We start from the raw sequence: 13,432 nt of genomic DNA on the forward strand, positions 1-13,432 counted from the left end.
AAATGGCGTATATGCATAGAGCCTATTGTGGCTTTCTAATGGCTAACTCCAAATCACTTCATGTAAAAACCTAAACATTAAACTCCAGCATTACTTCCTTCTTTGTCTTCTTCTTCTTATGGACTTGGCCAAAGAATGGCGGTTGGCATCCATCAAAATGCTGTTATCGCCATCTACTGCACTGTAAGATTGTCACAGTGCAAACAAATGAACATTGTCCATTCTATCACCTAGACCCGACTGAGTTCCTGTGAATCCTTCCCTCAGTGTTATTACCCATCTTCTCCACTTACTGTACAGTACATCCATAACCTTCAATAACCTCCTGGCTGCATCCAGCATCAGCTTCATTCTTTCAGATCCCCTTGCGTTTAAAAGCGCACATGACCCTTGCAATGAATGCTAGAAATCGTTTGTTCCTTGTTACTGCAGATATTTCTATCAGCTATGTTACCCTTTCCTGGTGATTCCCCTCCAATCTCTTTATTGCTTCAACATAGGACAGACCCTCGTCACCCTCCTTTTGTATCTTACCATGATGTTCAACTGGCCTTCATTCTCTGATCCAGGACACTATAGGCCTAGTATGCTGACCCTGCATAATGTTTTCCACCACAATGTAAACACTTTACAGCCTCCTTCCTCTACGAACAGAGGCATGGATCCTGAGGCTAATGCATGAGTAACTCAAAATGTCTTTGAAAATGCACTGGGCATGCAGAGTATGTGGTTTGAGTGGCTTAGTTGGAAAAGCTGTTGACTCATCATCAAAAGGTTATGTGATCAACTCCCAACAATGACACCTCTGCATCTGAGGAATGCTTCACTTGTGCTTGTCAGTTAAGATTCTTTTGGGGGTCGCGGCCTGAAAAAGTTGAGAACCACTGATCTATGGTAGCCTGGCACAGCAGGACTAATATGTTTTCCAGGCTACGAAAGAAATGTGTGGATTCATTTAGGATTAGATTTAGCGATAAAGCAAATATTTTCATACCGCATTGAAATGAAAGGAATCCATTTGCTTCCTTGAAAATCTAACAAACCTCACTTTTGGAAAATGTTCAGCATTAGCAAATGGTCAAAAGTTTAGAATAGATCATTTGCTATTCTAGTTGGACTAAACATGTCATGCCAGAACGCCAATATGGTCCTTTAATCACGACACAAGGACAAATGGTCATGTTGTGTAAAGATCACTTTTACACCTTTATTTGGGCTCCCAATACACAAATCAAGGATATGTTCAATACAGTCTGCTTTAAGGTTTCATAATACACTGACTGAATGGAAGGTTTGGACTGATGCAACAAGCCAACAGTTTTGAACTCCGACTACTGAGTTCTATATATACACACAATCTTATTTTTAGAAGTCTTTTTATTTTTCTCAGATTTTTCTGGTGATTAAGAAGACATTTATCATACGGAATAGCGATTGACAATTTACAATCACAAGGCCTGTTTTGCCATTTTTAGCCAAGATACCTTAAATGCACTTCACAGCAGACGTAAAGTAAACTTTTATTTTGTAGCTCTAAAGACGAGTTTGCAAGTGTTTTTTTTTTTTCTTTTTTCCGTTTTTAAACGAGGCACGCACTTCAGCATCCGTTAGGGTTAGAACAACCCGTGCCTCTGGCTCGTACTTGTTAATCAGACTAACTTGTACAATGTGCCGTTTTAAAAGAAATAAGCACACTGCCTCCTAAGACGTATACCATACCGTCATCACCAACGGGGAAAGAAAAGAACAAAGTCATACATCTCCACAGATAACAGGTAAAACAACCCAAAAAGAGGAAGATTTCATTCTTATATCAAAATGTTTTCAAGACCTGAGGTTTTTCTTTTTTTATGGAATAAAATGTCTAAAACATACAAAAAAAAAGTAAATACATTAATGTCACCTGTCTGTAAACTGTCACCATGGCTGCGAACACTAGCTATGTCTTCCCTTTGTGATTGAAAACATGCACATTTTAAAAACATAATAAAGACAGCTCGCAATTTAACAGATTTAAAATCTAATTTTCCCCCAATCACTGAAACAAGAAATAATGTTAACGTGGTAGGTTTGTATTTTCCCCATTGCAAGCTAGTAGCACAGAGCTCTATGCATATATATATATTTATATCTTTTTTTTTTTTTTTTACATTTCTTGACAGCCTTATGAGGATTATCAATAACCAGGGTACAGACACGACTTTAGGGTGATGCAGAATTTAAGATAACTTAAAAAGAAATAAAATCTTTATTTTTTTAAAATTCTATTAAATCATGGTAATACCTAATTTATTTTTTTAAATCTAAGACGACATCCTGGACCTTTTATCGAAAGGATTACAGGTTCATTCCTTGGGCACTTAGTAAGGAGTCCAGCATGTCAAAGGTGTCTTTATAGTCTGTGTGTTGACCGTTGGAATTCAGGATTCCGTTGGTCCCGTCATGGCCGTGGTGCCGCTCACCCACCATCCTCTGGCCTCCGCCCTCGGAGGAGTAGTGGGCGGAGGCGGCCACTCCCTTGGAGCTGCGGCCGCTCTTGGCAGAGTGGTGGTGGTGGTGGCCGTCGGGGTGAGCCCTCTTCCGGGACGAGCCGGAGGAGACAGTGTCACCGGCGTGAACTCCGGGGCCTCTGAGGGCCAGGGCAGGGTCCGTCACGCCTCTGCCGTTGCCGCTCACAGAGTTCGGGTGCGAGTGGCCGTGCTTAGCATGGCGGTGGCCAGAGTGTTCTTTGTGCTTGTCTTTAGTGGCCGGCGGACCGGCTTGCTCTGAGCCCCCGTGGCGCTCCGAGGAGGACACTTTGATCCTCATCTTGAGCTCCTCGCTGCTGCTGGCGGAGCCGTTCTCCATGAAGGAGGGCGGCATGCGGGACTTTTTCGAGCTGGATTTGTCTCTGCGGCCGTCCCCTTGCTGGGAGGCGGCCTGCAACTGAGAGCGTTTCTTATGGTGGTGGGAGGAAGAGGAGGAGGAAGAGAGAGCTAGAGGAGGTACGAACATGTCAGCGCCCTGCTCTTCCGTCCTGCCGTTGTGCACGGCAAGCTCCGCCGCGTGTTTCTCTCTATACTTGTCCAGGGTTAAGACTTTCTGCGGCCGGGCAAAAGGCAAGGGGTTGCCGCCGCCCAGCTGCTGGTTCTTGCCGCCACTGCCGGCCGCGGCTTTGTGTTCGTGTTTGCCCAGTGTGTAGTCTGAGTGGGAGGTTTGGGGGTGGAACGGCTCGAAGCCACACGCCTTTGCCTGCTCATCCAAGGGCTGATAGGAGGCATACGCGGCTGTCATGTTGTCCAGGGACGGCATCTCAGCAGCGTCCGATGTAGAGGGGAAGAAGGAGCCGGTGACTCCAGGTAAACCATCTAATGATGATGAACTCGTAAAGGGACTCTCCACCGCCTGACCATCAATCTTTGGCTTCTTAGCGGCTTGTGTTGCCTGCAAACACACAGCATTTTTAAGTTACAAAAGTAATAATTACATCACACTTGTTTATTTTAATTCAGCCACATGGAACCGCTACTGGAATCAACTGATAGCTTAAGAACCACCTAGTGTGATCTGCATTTCCATAATGCCTTTTTATCCAAAGAGATTTACAATGTAACATTTACATTATTTGTTTAACCCATTTAGGCCTAGGATTAGGGATGCGGTATCGGTACTCGTGGTATCGGTACTTGCCCCGATACCGGCCTATTTTGCGGTATCGGTACTCGTCCGATACTGCTCACAAAGCGCCCGAGTACCCTGTATGTTCCGCCACTTCGCCTTTCTCTCTCTCTCTTAAGTAAAAGTACAAAATGTTTGAGCATAGCAGATCTAGAAGATCATGCACAGTAGAGGAATTTCCATGGGCTAAACCTGAAAAGAAAAGTGAAATGTGTGGCAGTTGTGCCATGTTCTGGGAAAGCAATGCAATTTAATGTGTTATATACAGCCAGAAAGTGAGGAACATCTGATAAAAAAAAATAGACATTTTGTATTATTAATTGTACTCGCATCGGTACTCGGTATCGGCGAGTACTCGAAATGAAGTACTCGTACTTGTACTCGGTCAGCAAAAAAGTGGTATCGGGACATCCCTACCTAGGATTATTGAATGCCTTCACTAATGAAAAATAGCAGATATACAAGCTTGCAGCGCGGCACTCTTGTAGATCTGCTATTTTTGAAAAGTCGTGAAAATGTGTGAAATTCTTTGAATATATGTATTTTTTTAAGCGAACGTTTGTAACTCAAATTTTGCTTCTGGGTGGTCCCTGGAACTACATATTTTGAGATGCGGGTCCGTGGCCAAATACATATAATTTTGGGGGTCCTTCACATGAAAAGGTTTGAGAACCACTGCCATAGTAGTGTCTCAAGAACAGACTAACTGAGCTCCATTTAAGTGAAAAGGACCTTTTCTTTGACGATGGCTGGCCAGATTGCTGACATTGAAACATTTTTAAAAAAATCTTAGAAGGATTCAAAAGACACTTATAGAATCAGTTCAAAATTCAAATTTTCACGATTTTTCAAAAATAGCAGATCTACAAGCTTGCAGCGCGGCGCTGTGAGCTTGTATATCTGCTATTTCTCAATAGTTAAAGCATAAAATAATGATACACAAAATGTGTACCCGTTCTAAATGGGTTAATTGTTTCACACAGTTTATTTTACATTCCCATCGACGGCAGCGGCAAACAATCAAGATATCAACCATTATGTCATTTACAGTCTCTCTCATGGAACCTACCCTCCAGTTTCGTATCCGTTTCAACCTGCTGGGCGTCTTCTCCAGGATCTGAAGAAACTCATGGGTTAGCTCTAAAACACAGGGACATAACATTAAAACACACATTAATAAGTAGTCAGTACAGAACAGTACAAAAAGCCAATACAAGCAGTCAGCAGTAAGACTGGGCTAAAGATTAAATTAACCGACACAAATAACTGCAAATTCCAATAGTCATATCCAAGAGCGAATTATCTGAACATGGAACAATAAATAACAAAGAAAAAGCAAAGAATGGTTGGTATACCAATACCAGACACACACATTAAACAATTAAGCCGGGGTTTTCTGTACTACCAGTAAGACTCCCTAATCGGATAAGTGACACGTCAGGTCACATACACAAACTTTAGAAGGCAATGGTAGCCAATCAGGAGGGAATATGGGAAATTGAACAGATCCATGTTGATGACATGACTTTAGAGCTACTGTGTACCGCTTTGCGTTATTTTAGGGCAAAATCTGTAGGAGCAGTGTCCAAAAATGTGTTTTGCAAAAAATCAGTCTGATGGTGGTGCTAGAAGAGGGCCATGTGAGAAATGAGTGAGCCATCCAAGGAGTGTTTGTGCAAAGTTTGGCATGGATAGGGGCAACAGTGCCGGAGGAGTAGGGCAAAAGTGTGACGGACAGACTGACTGACTGACTGACTGGCTGACTGACGGTCGCAATAATCTGCGCTGCTGAAAATAGCTGATGAACAAGCTTGCAGCACATCACTGTGGTGCATTATGAGCTCATAGATCAGTCATTTTCAGCTAAAGTCCCTCCCAGAAAAGCATGCTCGGTTTCAAGTGGTTAACCCATTTAGAACGGGTACACACTACACATTATTGTGTTTCATTATTTTATGCTTTAACTATTGAAAAATAGCAGATATACAAGCTCACAGCGCGGCACCGAGTGCCGCGCTGCGAGCTTGTAGATCTGCTATTTTTGAAAAATAGTGAAAATTTGAACTTTGACCAAATCTTCTTTTGAATCCTTCTAAGGTTTTTTCGAAAAACCCTATGTTTCTATGTCAGCAATCTGGCCAGCCATCGTCAAAGAAAAGGTCCATAGTCTGTTCTTGAGCGACTACTGTGTCGGTGGTTCTCAAACCTTTTCATGTGAAGGACCCCCAAAATGATATTTATTTGGCCACGGACCCCCATCTCAAAATAGTTAGTTCCAGGGACCACCCAGAAGCAAAGTTTGAGTTCCAAACGTTCGCTTTGAAAATACATATTTGCACACATTTTCACGACTTTTTCAAAAAATAGCAGATCTACAAGCTCGCAGCGTGGCACTCGGTGCCACGCTGTGAGCTTGTATATCTGCTATTTTTCACTGGTTAAAGCATTCAATAATTCTAGGCCTGAATGGGTCAAATATCTTTTTGGGAGATTGTCTCTTTACCGTCCAGCAGCTGCAGCGTGACCGTGCGGTCCAGGTACTCCCACCAGTGCTTGCCGTCCGTGGAGACGGGGATCTCCCAGTTGGACCACTTGCAGGCCAGGTGGATGCACACGCAGGCTATGACTGTGGGCTTGTGCTGCAGGCAGAAGGTGGTGAGGTGCAGGCTGCCAAAAGCGGAGACAAGAAACACAAAGAGGAGATAGAAACGTTAACTACAGGGTCCGGCGGCGTTCACAGCAAATGTAATGTTATATAAACTTCAATGCTTCAGTAAGGTTATACAAACATGATGCATGTTTCATACCAAAATGTTACACACATACACACACACACACACACCTGGGTAGGGAGGGGTTCATTCACTTTCAATTCACCTAATTCAAGGTGTACATTTTCAGTTTTCTTTTTTTTTTTTGAATAGTCAAGTAAATTTGCTGAGTCAAACTGAGTGTGAACCAACCTGCGCTCCCTTACAAAAGAAACACATTCAGTTAGGAACATCTTCCATGTGTTTATTTTTTTAAATTTTACCTAAGAGATGATATACACTGAGGATTGAATTAGTTAAGAATCAATCGCAATTAATCGGGCAGAATGCTTCCACAAACACTAATCAAAGTAATTGGTTAAAATTAAACACCATTTGGTTAATCAATGTTTTTACTTTAATTTTGCTGCCCCCTTTGAAATGTAATATGGCCACATAAAGGAGCACATTTCCTGACATCCAATTTGTTATCAATTAAATATGTTGCATCAAACTATAAAGGATGTTATTAAAATGTGTCTTGTGTGTGTGTGTTATATTATGTCCAGACATTGCTTTAACTGTTTTGGGGTTGATCACACTAAAAGTTTTCATTTAAATTATCAACACTAAAACAATGTTTCTCAATCGCTCTGGCTTGTTTCTTATCAAAGAACTGAATTTAAACAAAATCCCCTGGGAAGAAGAAAGGAGAAACTCCTTTTTTTCTAATGGAATACAGAAACATTATGAATAAGTAAGATTGAGAAACACTGAGAATGTCTACCAAGACATACAATTAGTTTACTGCTGTACATTTCTAAAGGCTAATAATCCTCTTCACCCAAATCCCAAACTACACTGCAAATCAACAATAATAATTGTAGACTAGGGACCAAAATTAACACAAATATCTACATTGCTTACAATCTGACTATTACAACAATAGACAAGATGTTTTAAACAGGGTTCCCACACGTTTTTACCAATTAATTTCCAAAACTTTTCCAGAATATTTAACCCAATTTCCAAGACTATATTATAACAATAATTCCGCTCAATAACAAGTCGCTTAGGCCTACTCCTATACGCAATGCCTAAAGACAGGTAGTGTATGCCAGTGGTTCTCAACCTTTTCAGGCTGTGACCTCAGAAATAATCATATTTTAACTGGGGACCCGGGCACTAAGTTGAGGAATTTTGTATAACACGGTTCTATTGTGACAACACCTCGCGTTGCGAGGCGTTGTGAGCATGTAGATCTGCAATTTTCACAATTTCTGCCTCTAATATTTTACAATTTGGCCAATGTTTAATTTGTCATTTCAGAGGTATTAACCAAATCAATAACCAAAGACAATGCATTGATATTTTTTCCAGAACCTTCCAGGACCCTTGATCAATTCCAAAACTTTTCCAGTACTGGAAAGATATTTTTCTAATTTAAAAATATTTCCAGGAATTTCATGAGCGTGGGAACCCTGTGGTATTACATGCACGTGACTCACATCCCACAGAGTGAGCTTCGAGATTTAGCGTATGCCTGAATCAGCATCAAAATGTGGCATGGCTTGATTCGCTAACATTTGTGATAAACTATACTTTTCCAGAGGGATGTCATGATTCCAGTTCCATTAATGGAACCCCAACCCATAATCATTTACACAAGTCAGTGCTGACATGGCCTTAGTACAATGGTGGGTAAGACCCTAAAAATCTAATCAATCAAAACCTATGCACAAAACTAGTGTTAAGTGAGTCACAGTTGAACTGGCCATTTTTGGAGAGGCGCGTCATACTCAGAAGCTCAGGTACATCACAAGAATGGAGATGGCACTAAGGTTTCAACATTTTAAGTATACTGTAAAGCCAAAAACCAATCTGACCATTTAACTAGTCTCACCAAAACAAACAAAGAACAGAATAGTTCATAGGTAATAATCGCCTGTTGTTCACCATAAATAAAATAAGAAATTGCCAAGTCATTGCCAATTTACTTTCATGCAGATTTCTCATTGCTAGCCTTGCAGCTCTTTAAGAATGTCTTCAGCGCAGACTGACTACCAACAGCTCCAACTCATACCCCTGGATACCAAGGATGATGATTAAGCCCAAACTAGTGACCACCATCAATTGCAAGTTGCACCAGTTTTAGATTTGATACACAATGCTCCTGTCTGGGGAAAAAACTACAGCAAAAACACCTACAAATAGTTTGCAGTATAGTTTGGGGTTTCACTGTTAGCCAGAACCTAATAAATAAATAAATACATAAATAAAACTAATTAAAAAAAACTAAAAAGGTTGTGTTAGTCATACTTACCAGGACAAAGTCTAACTTTACACCCTTTTCAATCTTTAGCGGCAATGTATATTCAGGCTACCGTTTTCTTTTTAGACATATGCACATAGCCAAAGTTGAGGTAAACAGCACCACTACACTCCACATTGTGCATTGGACCCCCCAATGTGCCAACACAGAGCCCTTGTACAATACACCGCACAGAGTCGCCCAGCTGGTACTTCCCCAGGAGGGGGTTCCCAAGGCTGTGGCGCCATAAGGGCGTTGGACACAGGAAGGGGGACCCTGCATTTCACAGGAAGCTATAGTGTGCCATCACAGTGCAATAAGGGTAACAGGATAACAACCTGTTGGTAGCCATGAAATAGGAAGTCTGTGCCAAATCCTTGCTTGCTGCAAGAGAAGGGAGAAGGGAGAAATTAACGTTAGAACAATCTCTAAGGGTATTACTTGGGACATTTCACGCTATACCATTAGCATTAATTGAATGTTATACTATACATTGAAATCAAAGGACGCATCATGTGTACATGTGAAGAGTTGTTCCAAAATAAACATTGCCATAGAGAAAACATTTGCGATCCCGCATTTTACAATTGGAAGATCATGAATATGGCATGACAAATGTTTTGGGGTTTTAAAGATAAAAAGGAATACAATGAAATAAATTAATGAATCAAAAAATGTACTCTTCACATATATGTATAAACTGTAAAATCAAACAGAATGGCCAGAGAAGGAGGAAGTTTATACCTCGCACTAGCTGGGAACACCTCACAACATCTGTGTGCGGATGTTCAACTGTTATTTCAAAACCTGTAAGAATTGAATGAAGTAGTTCAGCCATTTATACATGCATGACCAGACTGGCATCACTTTATGCCATCAAATTATGATAGTACAATATCCTTAACCCATTTAGGCCATGAATTATTGAATGCTTTAACCAGTGAAACATAGCAGATATACAAGCTCGCAGCGCGGCACCGAGTGCTGCGCTGCGAGCTTGTAGATCTGCTATTTTTGAAAAAGTTGTGAAAATGTTCGCAAATCTTTGAATATATGTATTTTCAAAGCGAACGCTTGTAACTCAAATTTTGCTTCTGGGTGGTCCCTGGAAGAGATGTGGGTCCGTGGCCAAATAAATATAATTTTGGGGGTCCTTCACATGAAAAGGTTTGAGAACCACTGACATAGTAGTCTCTCAAGAACAGACTAACTGAGCTCCAGTTAAGTGAAAAGGACCTTTTCCTTGACGGTAGCTGGCCAGATTGCTGACATAGAAACATAGGTTTTTTCAAAAAATCTTAGAAGGATTCAAAAGACACTTATAGAATCGGGTCAAAATTCAAATTTTCACGATTTTTCAAAAAATAGCAGATCTATAAGCTTGCAGCGCGGCACTCGGTGCCACGCTGTGAGCTTGTAGATCTGCTATTTGTCAATAGTTAAAGCATAAAATAATGATACACTAAATGTGTACCCGTTCTAAATGGGTTAAATGCCAAAATAATGAATAGCATTATGTGTGCATGTCTACATTAACAGTTACAATGAGGCCAACACAGAACACTGCAGGTTTTATTGGGTACTTACCCAGCGTTTGCAGCACCATAGTTTCTAACACCACAAGTTCTTGGGCTTGCTGGAGGTAAGCCTGAAATACAAAATCAATAATGGATTTACTATCCACCCTCCATTATCTGTAACAATGATTTATACATTGTTAAATAAATCAATGACAAGGAAAACCCTCATAAAAAGAGCATATCGTGTGCCCCTTTGTGTATGCCAAATAACTACATAATTGAATCGGACATTTATGGCTGAGTCAGTCATTATTTAAAAATGTCTATTATTTAAAAACTAATATACAGTATGTGTCAGTTGTGTGGCATGCTACATGATGCAATTGCTGCAGTTTCAAGTCTCAAACACTATTGCAAGAAATGGACCATGCCATTGCTCAACATGTATTCATTTAACATTTTAAACAGCTGGACGCCTCTTTTCTATGGGTCTGAGCAAAACAAGACTGAGAATGAACTAAATTAAAGAACTGTTTTCTTACAAGTATATGTACAAGAATAGATACATTAACCACAATCAGGGCGAACCATGGACAAAACGATAAACAAACCCCCCATAATAGCACTGGGAGAAACTTGAACACTGGCAGAAAACAAAAACAACTGAGCTAATCAGTGTTATCACACAAAACAGCAATACAATGTAGTCTAATCTCACCGATTTCCAAAACACACCTGGTAATTAAATAAGGAACAAAGAGAAGATGCATATCATTTCTGTCGGGTGGAAACTTCATGTTAAAATGTGATATGAGGTTTCTGCCCGATCCAGCATTGATATGTAAAACATGCAACATCTGGCTTGTAACCACAGTATTCTGTTTGCAAGCTTTCATGGACTCAGTCCATAGATTCTTTTTTGAGTGTGACGATTCTGACCAGTCAGTCAGTCTACTTAGACAAAGTAGCTGGCCCTTTGGACTAATGCCCGATACTTGGAAATTAATAAAGTGACCGTATATAGAAGACAATCAGATATTCGTCTTGCCTGTCATCCTGAGCCAAAATCACGGTAAAATTGAGTCTGCTCCGCATTTTTATACATTAAATATAAAAGCTCACACAACGCTGTGTGAGAGCATGTATATCAGCTATTTTCACAATAGAACCGTGTTATACAAAACAGGGCTTGACATTAACTTTTTGAGGCACTTGTCCTTTGTACAAGTACATTTTCCATTCACTTATCCGGGCACAAAAGTCCTGTCTGGATAAAAATGAGACATTTCACACTAATGTCTTTCTTAAATGCATGCATAGGAGTCAGACATTGAAAGTGAATAAATAACAAAAGGACTGCTAACAACCCTCCTTGCTTCTTCCACCCCCCACTCCCTGGTATCGCAAGTCCATAGTCTGTATACAGCACAAAGCTGCTAGGAAGTCACAGAAGAAGTGAAACCAACGGACAAGTACATAATAATGAGCTTGTACGGAAGGATTTATTACTTGTCCCGGACAAAAGGACAAGCCTTAAGCCTCTATCAGAGTCTAGGGTGAAGAGCTATTCACTTCACCGCAGTGTAGTTTTCTGGCTATCACCTAAAAAAACATAACAAAGTCTAGGTGATAGCTAGGAAACTACAACGCGGTGAAGTGAGCTCTTCACCCTGGACTCTGTTAGAGCCTTTAATGTCAAGCCCCAGTATTATATTATTATATGTACTTACATTGCTCTTAGTGTCTAGGGGAGCATCTTGGGGGTTGATGCACGCGTGTGCCACTTTTATGACGTGTTCCAGTTTCCTGGGCTGTTCTTCCACTTTAGCTGCCAGGAACAAAGTGGTTTGGGAGATGATCTGGAAGAAACAAACAGTCTCCGTGTCATTTCTGTTCACTCACACACACACACACACACACACACACACACACACACACAGGTAACAACAGGGTTGAGATAAGACAATGAATGGGGGAAGAGTGATACTTACATTCCTATGGAACTTGGTGAAAGAGTGAATCATATAAAACCTATGCATATATACAATAGCAGTGTTGATGATCAGTTGAGAGCTGGAAGAAGAAAACGTTAAGGAAATCACACGAATGTTGGGATATTAACAATCAATTCAAACCAATATCGATTATCTTCTAGATTATCTTCTTATCTAGAAAAATAAAAAACGTCTTACGGGTTTGGCCCCTAAGCCAGGTAGCATTGGCGCTAGCAGCCGGGGCGAGCTAGCAAAACGTGCCGTCATGTGAACCAAATTAAGGACAAAAAAAACTACATATAACACATCGTGTTGTAAAATTAGTAGGTAAATTTCCCCGGGGACACTTAAAAACGACAACAACACAAGTGGAAAACACCTACACGACAACAACAACCCGGCTTCTACGCTGGGAAAAACAAAACCAAGCTAACAATAGGAGAGAGACGAGACCGAGACAATAGCGCCGTATGCTAGCAGGCCCCAAAAGGATCCCATGGCTGAACAGAGCATAATATTATCAACTTTTACCATCGACGCTTCCAAACTGAGACCGTTTACAGGACATAACGACGAAACTGTTTGCTTGGGAGCGATAATAACACATTAAAACGACATAAGAGCGTTAAAACAGACCCTGTTGAGGCCTAGTTCAGCCCTAGCCGGGGAGCTAGCGTTGTGTTTAGCCGTTAGAGAGCCGTTACTACTACCACTCATAAAAAGAGGATACACGTTGAGTCTCTGGCCCATGTCCTGGATCAGGTTGGCGGCGTGCTGGCGGTACGACAGCTCCCGGTCGGCCTCCACTCCGGTGCGCCGCGACGGCGTGTTTTCCAGCTGCTCCCGGGAAAAGAGCCATTTCGTGGAGGGTCCCCGGTGCACCGCCATTACGCTCCCACATCCACAGAGAGGAGCACAGCCCACGGACGGTCGGTGTCGGTGGAGCTGCTTGGTGGTGGAGGAGGAGGTGGGCTGGAGGAGGAGGGGGAGCGGAAGCAACCACCGTTCAGCCAATCAGTGGCGTCGGCTGGGGTTTTTCCTTCTTGTCGACTTTCTCCGAACAGCGCCCCACAGTGGTTGGCTGGTGTAGAGACAGGGGTCTTCAACGTTTCCAGAGAGAGAGAGAGAGAGAGAGAGAGAGAGAGAGAGAGAGAGAGAGAGAGAGAGAGAGATGATGAAGCAGAACAATCATCAGTGTCA

At 41.6% G+C, this 13,432-nt stretch overlaps 1 protein-coding gene across 1 annotated transcript; it reads right to left on the reverse strand.

Annotated features, from left to right (window-relative positions):
• Positions 1 to 1,177: 1,177 nt before the first annotated feature.
• LOC308280509 (cyclin-T2-like) lies at positions 1,178 to 13,168 on the reverse strand. The gene is made up of 9 exons (XM_080720799.1): positions 12,963 to 13,168; positions 12,230 to 12,311; positions 11,969 to 12,097; positions 10,306 to 10,366; positions 9,463 to 9,525; positions 9,057 to 9,102; positions 6,161 to 6,324; positions 4,727 to 4,797; positions 1,178 to 3,423 (listed from the first exon to the last, which is right to left on the reverse strand). Exons 1-9 carry the CDS (start codon positions 13,118 to 13,120, stop codon positions 2,338 to 2,340), a joined length of 1,860 nt encoding a protein of 619 aa, XP_080576925.1. The 5' UTR covers positions 13,121 to 13,168; the 3' UTR covers positions 1,178 to 2,337.
• Between the last annotated feature and the right edge of the window lie 264 nt (positions 13,169 to 13,432).

This window comes from Nannobrachium achirus, assembly GCF_963921795.1.
Source record: "Nannobrachium achirus genome assembly, chromosome: 24".
NCBI lineage: Eukaryota > Metazoa > Chordata > Actinopteri > Myctophiformes > Myctophidae > Nannobrachium > Nannobrachium achirus.